We start from the raw sequence: 15,969 nt of genomic DNA, 5'->3' as shown, positions 1-15,969 counted from the left end.
TTGCCCAGCTTTCAGAACTTCTGTGCGTCTTCCTGCCACATGGCAGAAGACCACATGTTCTCAGGCCAGTGCAAGTCTCCATCCTGAGATTACCATCTTCCTTCCCTCGGTTTCAGACAGGACATTTGTATTGTAAGTGACAGAACCAATGCAAACTTGCTTACGTAAACAGTGTCATAAAAGAAGCCTTCTGAGCTTCAGGCACAGCTTAATCCAGGATTTTCACAGTCCCTGTCTGGCATCTTCTTCTCAGTCCACATTCTCACTTCTGTGGTGTTGTGTTGTCTTCAGATCCTACGTGATTGTAGAATGGCTGCAATTCTGGGCTCTCACTCAGTGAAAAAGACCAAGAGTCACTTCTCAGAAGTCCCCGCGAGTAGGTTGTTACATGTCGTGGGCTCATCTTATGCCGATCAGTATGAGAGCAGCTTGTCAGCCATTGAGCTCTGGATGTGTTAGTCGCTTGCCTTCCCATCACTGGGACAAAATAACCAACACCCACAATTTAAAGGAAGAGAAGTTTATTTTGGCTCACAGTGTCAGTGGGTTCAGTCCTTGCTTGATCAACTCTAAAAACAGAAATAGTGTGGTAGAAGAGCCTGGTAAAGAAATGCTCCTCAACTATGGTATTCAAGAGGCAGAGAGAGAAGGGAAGAACTAGGGACAAGAATACACCCTTCTAGGCCATTCCCCAAGTGACCTACCTCATTCGGATACTGACCTCATCAGTAGATGAGTCCACAGACCACCGTAGCACCCTGATCACCTTCCACACACATGATACCTTGGGGGCACTTTAGATCTAAACTGTAATATTGAGTCCCTGTTTCATCTCTCAAGATGGTGGAGACTGAAACCTGGAGAGAGGTAGGTTCACACGCTGCTGTGCTCAGAGACAAAGCAGGTATTTTTAGGCCAACAGAAGTCAGCCCTGTCCCTGGCATACCCTCATATCTCTGTTCACAGGTTCTCCTGGAAGGTTGGATGATACTACCATAGTCATGCTTGGTCATACGGACCCAATCTATTTCTGAAAATGTCAAACAGAATTTTCAGAGCCCATATCCCTTTATGGTAAAGGAGAAAGGGAGATAATAATATGTTCTTAATGGCTTTCTCCAGTATCACTAAAACAATCTCAAACACCTTCGTAACAAACTGCCCAGAGTTGTTACAACATGTAAAGCAATTAAGATACCAGTCACCTAATTATTTAAAGCATAATAATCACACTTGGAATGTTTTGTGCTCAACAGTATGCAACCATATCAAATAGTGTCATATACAAATTATAATTTTCTTCGGCACTGCTGCAAACACAAGCTGAATAGAAATAAAGAGGCTATAGCTTTATGATGCCACCCGAAATAGACAGGGCAGGAGCAAACACTGGGGCCAGGGAAGAGCTGGTTCTTGGGGAAAGGAAATGGAAAAGGCATCGTGTGTAACACCTTCCGATACCATGACCATATCTGAGAGTGACAGAGGGACACATGAAGGACTCGGAGGTGATTTATGCACATTCTTTCAGGCAGGTCTTTGGTTTTGAGAGCAAATGTTAGGTGAGCATTTTTGCAAGTTGCCACAGTGGCCCTGGGTATCTGAATAAGGAGAGCTACCTGAGAGGTGCTTCAGGGGTCTCCTGCCTACCTGACACCTCCTTGAAGGAACAGCAGGGCTATTTCCATCCACAAATCAAATCCTGCTCAGCTAGTTTGTGCTTAAAGACAAGGATGGGGCTGGATTTATGGGAAGAGGAAGACACGTGTCCTAGCATCCACAGCCAAGCCTGCAGCCAGCCTTGTAAGGGCTAGAATTGGCCGGCGGCTCCCTGGCCATCTGTCACGATAGCCTCAGGATCTTCCTTCAAGCCAGCTTTGTTTTCCTGCCAACCTCTCCGGCCAAGCCTCTATACTTTGCCGTCACATTGTCCACATTGGCCAAGAGTGTGCCCGTTAGCACTGCCCATGAATTGAAGTGGCTTTCCTGTTGTCAACAAGCTGGAGCTTCTGGGTACCAGTTCCAGGCCAGGAAAAATTCTGGTATTCTCAAGGGTCTTGGATCAGAGTCCAGCAGGGGAGATAGAACCATAGGTACAGCCTCATCTGGTGGAGGGCCCTCCGTGATGGGTATAGGAAGAAAGGTCAGGAACCTCTTAAAGGGGACATTCTGCTGACTTCTGAAGCCTAGGCTACACTGTGTTATATTTTCCAGCATAGCCAAGGCTGAAGACAGACCCAGGGTCAATCCACAACTTTGCTTTTTAAAGTCTCAGCTTGGTGTCACCTCTGTGTGTTTCTGAGCCTCAGTTTCCTTATCTGCACAACGGGAATGAAAGTGCCTGCTTCCTGTGTTTGTTATGATATCTAAATGAGATGTGCCTGACTCAGTAAGCATATTAGTTGTCATCTGTCCCTCTGCACAGATGTGACTTGCTCCAGGTGACATCTCAGGACTGCTTAGGCCAGAGTTTGATCCTGGGTCTTCCAGATCTGAAGCCTGTGCTTCCTCCGCTCTCCAGTCCTGACCTAACTTTATGTCTACCAGAATGTAAAAATAAGGTTCTCTTCTCCATTGGTTCAGCGTAATTGGGAATAGTGGGGGGTTTGTTGTCACATAAATAACTGTCAGAAGCAGTCCAACCTTCCTAGAACAAAGCTGTCCAAAAGCAGGGCTTCAGCTGGCTCCAAGGAGTCCCAGCTGCGTGGCTGGGGTGGGAAAGTCTTGGAATTCCAGAGGGATCAGCTCCTTCTGGGAGTGGCCTTTGTCCACCCCATGTCCACGCCACACAGGCAGTAGGAAGAGGTGAGGGAAGAACTGCTCCAGTCCAGCCTAGCTATTCTCCAGGACCAGGCCAGGAGGCCAGCCCGCATGGGGCCTCGACACCCTCCAGTTGGATGACTTCATGACTCCTTTGTCCCCTCCCTCCTGTCTGGCATGTAGCCTTGGGCTTTTTCACAAGTAACTTGGCTCACAGCATATGGGAAGGGCTGACGCCTCTGGTGGAGGAGCGGCAGGGCCAGTGTGGCATAATGGAAAAAGTTAAGGACCCAAGTCAGGAGACCTAGGACCCAGCCACGGGCCAGCTGTGTGGCCTTGGTCACATCCCTTAACCCCTCTCTGCGCCTGATTACCTTCATCAGTGACATGGGTGAGCACAGGAAAAACAGCTGATGTGTCTGGAGCAGTGAATGTAGGCCCCGCCCGCTGAATATTTAAATGTAGTCTTATTTAGTCCTTCTGAGGAACTGTCTGTAGAGAGGAGCTGTCTATAGAGAAGCCCTGGGTTAGTCAGAACACAGCCCAGCAGAGGGGGCATTTATGGCAGAGGAGCTGTCTACAGAGAAGCCCTGGGGATAGTCAGAGCACAACCCAGGCTCCTTGGCGGTAAACAGTCTCCGTCAGCCAGAGGTCCCTTTAAGAAATATTCACCTTCTCACTTGGTTCCTGACTTGCTTGTCTTAGGAAAGGCAGACCTGAGCATTAGGCCTGCCACTACCAACTGGCATCTGGTCAATATGTCTTATATACACAGATGCAGAGAGCCATGTGCTTAGAATGGGAACTCCTGTTGTCAGGTCCCGGCCCTTTGTCACTCAGCCTCTCTGAACGCTCTTTTCTGTGTCAGCCTAAGACCATGCTGAGGCCCGTTAGAAGGTGGCAGAGGAAGAAATGTTTGTGAGGTTGTGAGAAAAGGAACCCTTCTACATTGTTGGGGGAAACGTAAACTAGTGCAAACATTATGGGAACCACTATGAAAATACCTCAGAAAACCAAGAACTGGGGCTGGGGATTTAGCTCAGCGGCATAAGTACCTGCCTTGCAAGCAGGCAGTCATGAGTTCAATCCCCGGTACCGATAAAAATGGAAAGAAAAAAAAAAAAAAAAACCAAGAACTAAAAATTCTGTTCAATACAGCGATGTAACCATTCTGTTGAGTTTCTTCCCCAAAAGAGCTGAAGACATATTATAGTGATACGTGCATACCCATGTTTATAGCAGCGTAAGTCCAGTAGCTAAATCTTGAGAATGACCTGTGTATCTGTCACCCGATGAATGAATAAAGAAAATGTGGTATTCATACACAGTGGAGTATTACTCAGGTACAAAGAGTGATAAATTTGTGTCATTTGTAGGAAAATCGATCCAACAGAAAACATAGTGTTATGGAGTGCCATGTGAAATAAATCAGACACAGAAGGTTAAATATCGCATGGTCTCTCTCATGAGAAAACTAAAGGATAAGTAATTTAAGGACCAAAGTGATAGGAAATCAGAGAGGCAGACCTTTTACAGAGGGGAAAGGGATCTGGAGATGGGGGAGAAGGGAAGGATTAAAATCCTGAAAAGGATTAAGATTAGATATGCTCAAATATCAACTCCCAACCATGAATGTATTGATTATATATTGCAAACGTATACTATTTAAAAATATCTTAAGCTGGATGTGGTGGTACTTGCCTGTAATCCCAGCACTCGGGAGGCTGAGGCAAAAGGATTGCTTTGAGCTCAAGGCCAGCCTGGGCTACAAAGTAGGCTCAAGATCAGCCCAAACTGCATAATGAAACCCTTTCTTAAAAATTAATTAATTGGGCTGGGGATTTAGCTCAGCTGCATAAGCACCTGTCTTGCAAGCAGGCAGTCGTGAGTTCGATCCCCAGTACCGATAAAAAAAAAAACTAATTAATTAATTAAGTGACTGAGAACTGGCATCCATGCAGGCACTAGGAATGCCCAGAGTGCCTACAGAGCTGAGGGCAGTGACTGCTGGAAACATGGTTTGATAGAAATAATACCAGCTACTTTGCCAGGTGTTTGTGCCATACATGCCTATTGAATGCTGTCACATTTCATTCTCAGTCATGAGCATGATGTCCATATTGCACCCATTTCACAGATGGGACACTGAAGTTCCAAGAGGCAGTCATGCGCCCAGAACGTAACAGGACATAGATTCAAGCCACATGTGGCTAAGCCTGAAAGCCGGACTCCTGATCACTGCCATCCCTGCCTCCTTGGGGCCCAGGATGCCTTTCGATCTTTCCATTTGGTGGCTGCTCTTTCTTAGGACCAGTGAGTCCTGCAAAAGGGTTCCCTAAGCTGGATGAGTCCTTTACTAATGACTCTCATGCGTGTGAGGGCTCCGCTTTAACCTGTGCCATCTGACCTTTACCCTCTTGAGTCTTCCCAGGTGGTTCATGGTACAGTCATGGCCATGTTAGGCCAGGACCTCTCTCCTCCTAGAACACACGGTTAGACAGTGACTGACTTGGCCCTAAGCTGGTACAGAACCAGGATGAATCTCTACCTTCTACAAGCTTTCGGTGTTTGGGGGACAAGCGTATGTTACTCCGGGTAGAGATAAATCAGAGTACTCAGAGAGGGACCCCTCTCACAGCCAGGACATTCAGCTAGGGCTTGCTTCCTGCCAGAGCTAAGTAAGGAATTGACCTGCTGTCAGCGGGAACCACGTACTCCACAGAAGACGCACATGCAGAGGTGGAGGGGTTCTGCTAGGCTTTCTGCAGAGCTCCCACAGCCCTGGGCAGCAGCAAAGAGAGTGGGCACAGAGCCAGCTGAGTCATGCTGCTGCAAGAGCTCTCTAGGGATAGGCACCAGGCACGTCTATACCCAAGAACACTCCCTGCCGGGAAGTCCATGGGTAGGAGCCCGGAGGCCTTCCCCACCCCCACTCCCCTGCTTTGGGTACCGCTGTGCTTCGACTCATCCAATCACAGTGCAGGCTGCAGGCTGCACCTTCCTATCTGTACCTCCTTCTCTCCTGAGACAGAAGAACCTGTTCCACCGCATTTAGCCAAAATCATGTGTTTCCCATTTCACTTCCACTCTTCCCTCTTGGGAGTTTGACAGGCCCAGGGCCCCTTTCTGGAAACTACCTGCCTAGGACCACTACCCCCCTCCACCCCGCTTCTTCCTGGGGCAGGTATGGAGGATGGCAGAGCCAGAGTTCCCACTCCCGTGGCGGGCCTGCCCGCTTGGCAGGGCGACTCAGTGAGATCGTAGCCAACGCCTGGCCTAAGACTGTGCCAGCCACATGTGTCCAAAGCTGCCTTTCCTCCATGCCCAGGCACTCTCTTCCCTAGACATTGTCTTCTAAAACTGGAGTACGCCCTTGGCGTGCTAGCCATACTTCCATGAACTGTTTTTCCCTTCCCTCTAAAAAGTTACCGCCTTTCCAGTGGAGGGTTGCCGAGAAAATACAGGTGTTGCCCTTTGCCATACAATCAACAATTCCTTATTTCTAAAAGCAAAAGAGGCGTGAGTGTCTCGGGCAGTTACATCTGAACCCAACTCCAGGCTTTGTTGCTACTCCCGGCAACAGTTTCTCCTCTCCTAGACGGTGACTGACGAGGCCACTTTCTCATTTGTTTGTTTGTTCATTAGTTCATTCACTCACTCACTCACTCATCCTTTGCACGGTGCATACCAGCTACCTCCCGTATGCCAGTGAGGAGATGGTGGGGATAAGCAGATACAGAAAGTCGAACCAGCGGAGAGGGAGGTAGGCATGGGAGAGCGGGAAGGGTGAAGAGAAGTGGACAGATGGGAGGTGGTGGCAGGTGCTGTGCGGCGTGTCATGAGGACACCAGGCACACTGACTTGGAGACCATCACTGAGGGGACGAATCCCCCAAAGACAGCAAGCTGCCTGTGGAAGCGTAGGCCTGGCTACACTAGTGTGATCAGCACCCCAGAGCCCTGCCCCAGGGAGCAAGCACCTGACTTCCAGCGAGCTGCAGCGGCACTTGCTGGGTGCCCAGCCTCTCACCACTTCCTGTCCCGGCCCCTCTGGGACTTGGGGCTTTTGTGATACTGAAGGAATGAACCCTTCCCGAGTCCAGCTTCAATGGCTGCCGCTAACAGGAACCACGTGTGGCCTCCCTGCCAGCCGCTGTGGTGTTTGCCTTGGACGGCATGGCTGCTTTCCCTCTACCGCAGGCTGGGGCCTGGAAACTGCTGATGGCGTGTTTGCTGGGCCTCTGGAGGCTTGTGATGTGGCAGCTTGCTGTACCTCCCTGTCCCCTCCTGCCCCCAAAGCTGATTCATCTGCTTCCTGGTTCCTCACCCTGAGCACTACTTGGTTATTTGGGACAGGAGCAGGCACGGTGGGTTTTCTTATTACTGGGCATAATATTTATTAGACTTTTGCTGGGGTTGCCTCTGGCCTTCAGCTATGACACTTTGGGGCTGAGTGTCCACGTAGAGTCCCTGAAGGCCTTTGGATACTGAGTGTGACAACTGTCTGTAAAAACCACGGACCTAGACACTTTAAGTCCAGAAATACAATAGCTTTCAGACTTTTAACCTGCCAACTTTGACACTCAGTACTAGACCTTGCATTTGCAATCTCAAAGACTGCAGTTGACATTCATAAAAATAAAGAAAGCAAAACAAAACCAGACTAGACTGTTGTAGCCCAGTCCTGTGCTATCCAGTATGATACCCACTAGTCAGGTGGGCTACTTAAATCTAAATTAAATAAAATTTTAATATTCAGTTCCTCAGTTGCAGATGCTAGCTGCTTTTCAAATCCTCAGGAACCACTTGAACAGTATGGACAGAACATCTCCACCTGTATGAGCCTCACCTTACATGATAGAATAAACTGAGGTACCATCTCAGGTGGAGGAAAGGGTTATTTTGGCTCATGGTGCCAGAGGGCTCAGTCCATGGTCTCTCAGCCCAATAACTTTGGGCCTGTGGGAGCGTGTGCGGAAGAGGCCTGTCCACTTCACAGGGGCCAGGAGGCAGAGAGACAGGCAGGGACTTAAATCCCTTCACGGCCCAGCCCCAGTAAGCTAACTTCTTCCTACAAGGTTCCACCTCTTAAATTGTCCACCACTTTTTAATAGTGCCGTAGACTGGCAACCAAACAGTATAAAACAGCTTCACAGGCAATATTATTCGACATTTAAAAGCCAGAAAGTTCTAATGCCAGCTACAATATAAATGAATCTTGAAGACATTATGTTATTTAAACTAACCAAATTCATGGAGACAAAAAGTGGAATGGAGGTGGCAGAGAAGCCAACATGAGGTAGTGTTATTTAGTAGGGACAGAGATCCTGTCTTAGATGATGGAGAAGCACTTGAGGCAGATGGTGGTGCTGTTTGCACAGCAATGTGGATGTGCTTAATGCCACTCACCTGTACCCTTAAGTGTGGTTGGAATAATACATTTTGTCTTGTAATGCTTAACACAGTTTTTTACAGCCTCTTAGACTATTAAAAGAGATCCCCAAGTTAACTTTCAAATTAACAAATGCGGATAGAATGTAAGGAGGGAGATTCCTTTTGAAACGTGTTCCCAAAGAGTTTGCACACAGCATTCATTGACATAGCCCCCTGCAAAGCATAGTGCCCTGTTCACAGTCAGCCCTGCTGGCCCCATGCACAGGTGTCTGGCATCTGGGAAGTACCAGGATTTCCCCCAGGGCTCCTGCTCCCTAGGGGTGATATCTATAGTTGAACTGCAGCATGTAAACTGAGATATATTACCTCGAGTAAATAAATAGCACTGACAAACCTTCCAGCTCTCTGGGCTGTATTTACTTGGGTGCCAGCAAGTCAGAGCAAAGGATGGGAGGGTGACTGCCAAAGCCAAGCAGTAAAGACGGGAACTGCTGGGTGTGGACTTGTTGGCCAATGTGAGCATCCAGATAGGGACCCAGGAGAGTGGAGTAGTCTTATTCATGTGGATGGATGCTTTTGTGCAGTGTGAGCACGCGAGTGTGTGTGTGTGTATGTGTGTGTGTGTGTGTGTGATACTTGGAAGAACCCAAGGTCTTCACACTGAGCCACCTCCTCAGCCTGTTTTGTTTTTATTTTGAGACAGGGCCTTGCTAAGTCACTAGGTTGGCCAGTCTGGGCTTGAACTTGGCAGTCCTCCTGCCTCAGCCCTCCAGAGTGTGAGGGTTGTGTGCGTAAACCACTATGCCCAGCACTGGTACTTTCTTTTTAAAAAAAAAATCTTTCAGTGGTATTTCAACAGTGTCCTAAAAACAAAATTGGAAAGGGAAAAGGGAGATGGTGTGAGACAAAACCTATAAATCTCTAAAACACTCTGCAGCTGAGCCTGATTAATTGCTTTTGAAAAGAAAGCTTACTGTTTACATGTGCACATAATATTAAACTTACCTCATCTCAGGCTGATTTTTCATGTTCACATGACACTCTGAAGCCATCTAAAGAGTGATCATAGACAAAAAGTATTGGATTTACACAAAGATGCTTGGCTGCCAGCACCACTTCTTGCTATGTGACTGTGAGGCAAGTTCTCTGCTCCCATTACTCATCTGTAACTTGGGGATTATAGCATTTCTTTCACAGGCTTGCTGTCGTACTATACAATGTCAGTAGTGATTACTAATTATTATTTTATACTAGCAATGTGAGTATTATTCATCAAGTTGCCTAGCAACATCTCCTCAAGCTGCTTCCAAAAAGTTCTCTCCATTGCAGTCATTGGTTTCAGCCAATTTTTTTTAATTAATAAACTTTTTTTGTAGAGTAGTTTTAGGTTCATGGCAAATGAAAACTACTAAGTCTTCCCACATTCCCCTTCCCCCATATACGCACAGCCTCCCCTACTATGAACATCTAGTTCTGCCAGTTTTTATTGCGTGCCAACAATCCACTGGTTTTGAAGAGCTCTTAGTTTCTAAAAAGGATGCCTCCTTTTTCAAGAGAAAACCTCGAGTGGCCTTACCAATCTGTGAAAGGCAGTAGATGGAGTATTTCCCTTCTCCCACACAGAACAGAGCAAGGATCAGTGACTGAAAACCACAAATAAAACTATGGATAGTGAGCTGGTGTGTAACTCAGTGGTAGAGGGCTTGCCTAGCATGTGCAGAGGCTGAGTTCATTTCTTAGCTCTGCAGAACGAAACAAAACAAAAAAGCCATAGATCATATGTTGAGCCCAGCCTTTGGGGCCATCCTGGGAGCCCAGCAACTCTTCAGGGTGCCAGCCAACCAGGGGCACTGGACAAAATGGCATAGAAGAGGCAGGGAGTGCCAGCCTAGAAAAGTGATCATCTTCTTCGTTGTCTTCCTGGCAATGAGGGCCAGGGCAGGGTGGATGAGGTGATGACAAAGTAACACATGCACTTCCCTCTCTGCTCCGCCACAGTGCTGGCTCCAGGCTGCTAAGCAGATTGCTTCACTTCCCTGGCCTGAGTTTTCCTGGATACCATTGTCCATGCTCCAGGATTTCTCAAGGGGAGGTTTCTAAAGAATCTAGTGCAGGCCTATCAGTTAGGAGGGTATTTCTGTCCTCTTCCATATAGGAAGGTGCCCCCCCTTCCAATGCCTAGCCAGTGCTCATTGTTGGAGCTCATACTCAAATGCCTACCCAGTAACTCTTCTCATTTCTCCTGGACATTCCTCAGCTTCTTCCATTCTAACACAGGGGACAGATCTAGAGCCAAGATATCTCTGTACAGTCATGGTGGGCTTTTCACATGCCAGCCATTACTTCAGGAGGGTCAGGACTCCCTCTCCATCCCCTTTGGCTCCTTGACCATGTACTAATCAGGGTGGGTCACAGCATGCTGCTGTAACAAAGAGCCCCACTGGACAACAAAGACATCTTCTGTCTCTGACTGCATAGCCTCCAAACATTTCTAAGTGCTGTAACCCCCACCCATTGCAGGGCCCCCAATGACAGAGAATCCACTGTCTAGAGTGTGACCAGCTCCATCCATGCCAGAGAGAAATAGAGAATGTAAACCACGTATCAGTCATAAATCTCCATCCCGATGTAGCACGTCTTCTAATCATATAGAATTGGCCCACTTCTAGAAGATAGCAGAAGTATAAATCTACTCTTTGCTAAGAAGCATGAGGAATATTTGATAATAACTTAATGATTATCACAGCCTAGCTTTAATCCATAGAGTAATGCTGTAAGTTGCTATCATAATGGAAGACTTAAAGATGAGGCCCTGAAAGATTGTATCACTCCCCAGAAGCACACAGGGAATAAGCAGCAAGTCCTTGTCATTGTGAATACCTAATGAGACACTTCACATTAATTCTTTCGAATGTCAGAGATGCAGTTATGGTGCCATTAAATAAACCATGCCCCCATTCCTTCTGTACCCATTGCTCTGCCCCCAGCAGCCTCCCCTTCACTATCTTGGGGTGCCTCCTACACCACCTTGTAATTATCAGTATATTTGCAGGCTCTTGGTGAGACTATGAATCCTTTCATCACTGTGCTCCCTGCATCCAGGGCACAGTCAGGTGCAAGGTTTTCTGCTGAGCCACTTGGGGACTTCTTAGTGAATGGGGGTAGAATGATGTCCTAGGCATAACTCAATCAGAAAAAGGGAGTCTTTGGTTATCCTATAACACTGCTTGACAGTTCTTAGAAAGGAGGATGATCTACTGCCCGTGAAATTCTGATGGCTCCGAAGGCGTTCTTGATACTTCAGGTTCCATGGCAGGAAAACCACAAATGACCTTGGACAACTCTTAGCTTTCACAGTGGGGCAGCTGTTGTCTTCATGGAGCTCCATATCCACCTGAAACTGCCTTCTCCATTGCTTCTACTTTTTGAAAAGCTGAACAAAGGGAACTTTTATATAGATCAAATCACGTATTTCCCATCATTTCTTGAAAATAGCGATGCAGTTGTTACATTATGAAAAGTTATTGCGTTTCTCTTCCCATTTAGATGCAAATGCTGGACAAATTTCCCATGGAAGGAGGCCAGAAGGACCCTAAACAGCGGATCATTCCCTTCCTGCCAGGTGAGTGACATGCGTGCTCTCAAAGATGCTAGGAACCATACAGCAGCGCCCAGATCTCTCAGGACGGTTTAGGAGCTCACCTCCTTCATCAGGGAACATTCCTGTGATAGGACACTGAGGCTCACGAAACCATAAGCATTTGCACAAATGACAGAACTAGGTTCAAACACAGATATGACTCCAAAACTCATGACTCTAGTCAAAAGACCTGGGTTCTAAGCCCAATGCTCCCATTCATCAGCTCTTTAAATAACAAGTACATTGGGTTTTACATCTTCATTTGTAAACTGTAGATAATAATAGTTCTTAAATGATAAAAGTTGTTGCGTTATGTAAATGCCTAGCAGATGGCTAAGGGTCACCAAATGCTCACTATACTGTTTTTATATAAAAATATCCAGCAAATTGGCAGTCACCTTAAGCTCCAGATATTTCCAGCTGGCGGGTCCCTTTAGACCTTTTTTCCATTTTCAGGCGTAGGAACAGTGGGGAGAAGAGGGGTCATGTGAGTCCCCAACTCCAGGATATCAGTAGGTATCAGCATGTTGAATAGACTCAGAGACAGGGTAGGTGTATCTACCAAGCCCCATCCTCTAAGAGAATCCTTGACCTAAAACAAGTAGGTAGCCACGCTGTGGGGAGCAAACAACCATGCTGGAAAATTTTGCCTGCTGGAGCAAATCCTATGTGCCAGCTACAACAGCCAAATATCAGGACTACAAAACACAATCTCTGGAATCCATCAGGCCAACCCTGTGACTTCAAGCAGGCAACAACCTCATCGGGGCCTCAGTTTCTATCTTAGTAGGCCAGTGACCCTTGCTTCACACAGAAGCTCATAGAAGTGTGTCGCTGGCACATAGAAGTTCTCAACAAAGTTAACAGCAGAGTCCTGGAACCCTGCTTTGGGATTCCTGGGTTTCATGTGTTGGAGCCATCATTTAATGATTGAGAATTTAAGTGATATTCAAGTTAAACTGGGCTCTCAATGCAGATTTTTCTTCACGAAAGGAAAGAAAAGCAGTAAGTTAGAGGGTTTTTTTCTGGATGAAAGGCAAAACCATCTCTGGAAAAACTTCTCAGGACAGGGAACTCGAGCCCGACCCTCTCCCAAACTCTTAAAAGCTTTCATGGTTACGTAATCCTTTTCCACTCAAGAATTAATGAAAACACTGTTCCCTAAGACTTGGCCCCTTTGTCCCCGCTCAGTGGTCCTACTTGGAGCTGGAAGAGGTCCTCTCAGGCCCCAGGACTCCTGGCACATCCCTTCTGAGCCCACCTTCCAGCCCTTCTAGAGGCCCAGGTTTGGGAGGAGGGTCTCACTCCTAGGGTTTTCTGCCCAGACTGCAGCATCAGCAAAACAAAGGCACGGCTCATGTTAGCACAGAGGTGGGGGAGGGGGCCAGCCTGTGCAATTTTCCATCCCAGCAGGAGCTGGGGGAGCCAACTTGGCAAAGGATGCAGCTTGAAAAATAAGAATTACAGTTTGGCCTCCCTCCACCATGGAAAACAAAAGCCGACCCATTCCCACCAAAGCTCTGCTCTCCTCCGAGCACTCTTTCCATCCCGGAAAGGGAAAGGCAGCAGATGCGCCCTCCTTCCCCACAGAACCACTTCCCAGCATTTGCTGACCCAGCCCCTGGTCCCCTTGGCTAAGGAGGTGCCAGCTCTGACCCACGCTTATCTCCCGCCCTGCTGTGGGAAATGGCCCTTAGCCCACCAGGGGCTGGGTTCCAGAAGGCTGGAGTCAAAGAAGGAATTGATGTGTTCTTAATTAGAGTGTCATCAAAACTGCTTTGGGGGAAAAAAGTAATTATCCTTTTCTGGGTGCCAGCTAAGGTCCGGCTCCCTGTGCTGATTACTTCTAAGACCGAGAGGCAACTCTCCTGTCTTATATTCTCCCATGTGAATGCATTCCCCAAGGCCTGTCCCGCAGGCTGCCTGCTTCTGCTCCCTTTGCTGGCCAGGTACCAGTCCTGCCCCCCAAAACCCTGTCCCACCAAGGCACCTAGGAAGAGGAATGACACATTGTGCTGTGTCACATCGCTAGAAACACTGTCCTTCTCCCTGGGCTCTTTCAGATCAGTCTCAGCATCGGGCTCTTTAGCTGTGTGATAGCTTTGGGACAAGCTTGCCTTTTGCTGTGGACTGGTGCTAACCCCATGCTGGTCATATATATTTTGAGCCTACTCACAGCTCTTGCAGTAAGAAGCTGTAGGCCCACTCCCTCCCTTCCAAGTCCGCTGGAAGGAAACATTGTTTCAAAAGGGGACCAAGCTATTTTGGTTAGGGAGTCTGTTGACACTTGAAGAAATAAATGAGAGGACAGGGAAACATTGGTGGTACAGGATTTCTCTTTGGGCACACATCTCTTATCTTTCCAAAGGCACAGGACACTCCTAGTGGTCCCGAGTAGTCCCACCCATGAAGGCCAATATATAGATGGGAATTTGGCTGTCAGTCCCTGAGGTGGGAAAGCTACCAGTTTTGTCTGAATTTGGACCAATGATGCTAAACATCTGGTGGGAGTGGAGGGGCAGTCCCACCCACGGAAGGATTGCCCCACCCAGAATGTCAGCGGGGTCCTTCCCTGGTGGGGAACACCAGTTGTCAGCCATCCTGCCTCCTGCCCGCCCCCAGCATGGGCACAGAAAGGGGTCCCATGGAGGCCGTGCCTGCTGAATGAGTATGTGAAGGACGGAAGGCATCACATTGCTTCTGGGGAAACCAGGTTGTAAACACCTTTCCCCTTCACTGAATAATTTGTGTGGGGTTTTTATTGTTGTTGTTGTTGATAGTTTGCTTTTGTTTTTCATTCTATATAACATGAAATTTTTTTTTTATTCTAAAAACAGTAAATGTTTATGGTAGAAACTTTAAGGGGAAGTAAACCAAATTGTCTTCCATTTTTCCTTTGAGCCTTTTAATGCATATCCTGTAGATTTGCCTTTCTAATAAGTATAGATATATCAGAAAGGCATAACATCATGAAAGAACGGGGAAGTATGGGAGAACGTGAGGTATGAGCAGAGGGAACATGGGGAAACCAAATCTAAATTGCCAGGTTAGGGGAGACCTGAGTGTGTACTTGTGCTCACCCACTCTGCGGAACCCCAGGGTTGCAGAGCTTCAAACACCAAGTCCTCGTAAGGCAGGAGCCTCTTATGCCATCAAAACCTCTTCCCTAAAGTCAAATATGGCCACATACTGCAGGCACTCACTCATGTATGTGTGGAGCTAACAAATGACCTCAAAAGTAGAGAGAATAGTGGTTCTGGAAAGCTGGAAAGTGGGTAAGGAGCAGGTGGCTGGGGCCGTGGGTGTATTGGACAGGAGGAGCAGCTTTGGATGCTATACAGCACAGGACAGTAACTGTGGGAAAGGGAAATTATTTTACATTTCTCAAAAACTAGTGGAGAAGATTTTGGATGTTCCTAGCAGGATAAGTGTTGGAGGGGTTGGACATGGCAGTTAACCGTGTGATCATTGCACACTGTATATATGTACGGAAAGGCCACCCTGTACCCCATCAATAAGGGTGATTACTAGGTCTCAGAGCTTTATTCCTGGGTGGGGCTGGAGATGTGCTCAGTGGTAGAGAGCTTGCTAAGTGTGTCAGGACTCTAAGTTCAGCCTCCTGCACCAACAATGTAAAAACTTCCTGTGTCTCGGTCCCCAGGCCCTTGAACTAGAGCCACGCGTGAACAAGGCTTTAGGAACCATGCGTGGTGTTAACCAAGCCAGGTCAAAGTCCAGCACGGGGTCGGTGGCCAGGAATGCTGGTCCCATGCAGGCTCCCTCCAGGGTTGCTGCTTTCTTATAGTGCTCTGTGTCCTCTTATCTTGTGCAGGCAAAATCCTTTTCCGACGGAGCCACATTCGGGACGTGGCTGTCAAACGCCTGATACCAATTGATGAATACTGTAAGGTAAGACTTGAAATGCCAACATGTGCCTCCCTGTGGTGTTCCGTTTTGTTTTCCTTTCTGCAAGATGCTCATTGTGAATAATTTATACAGTAGAAGAAAATTAGAGAAATAAAGCACCCATGATCCCTCAGCCCAGAAGCAAACTTTTGTTTTGTTTTTTTGGTTTTTTTGGGATAGGGTTTTATGCAGTTCAGAATAGCCTTGAACTCACTTTGTAGCCCAGGCTAGGCTTGAACTTGCAGCAGTCCTCCTGCCTCAGCCTCCTGA

At 47.5% G+C, this 15,969-nt stretch overlaps 1 protein-coding gene across 2 annotated transcripts in view; it reads left to right on the top strand.

The window, feature by feature from the left end:
- Sh3pxd2b (SH3 and PX domains 2B) overlaps positions 1 to 15,969 on the top strand; it is a 105,922-nt gene that overhangs the window by 38,580 nt on the left and 51,373 nt on the right. For both annotated transcript variants that reach the window (XM_063230790.1, XM_063230791.1), the window contains exons 3-4: positions 11,700 to 11,775; positions 15,626 to 15,702. In XM_063230790.1, coding sequence (XP_063086860.1) covers positions 11,700 to 11,775; positions 15,626 to 15,702 — 153 coding nt within the window. The remainder of the gene's footprint in view (positions 1 to 11,699; positions 11,776 to 15,625; positions 15,703 to 15,969) is intronic.

The sequence above is a fragment of the Cavia porcellus genome, unplaced genomic scaffold (assembly GCF_034190915.1).
Source record: "Cavia porcellus strain 051 isolate PalLab524CR breed Dunkin Hartley unplaced genomic scaffold, mCavPor4.1 scaffold_19, whole genome shotgun sequence".
Taxonomy (NCBI): domain Eukaryota; kingdom Metazoa; phylum Chordata; class Mammalia; order Rodentia; family Caviidae; genus Cavia; species Cavia porcellus.
Note: the sequence above shows the minus strand (reverse complement) of the source record. Positions and strands in the feature narration are given on the sequence as shown.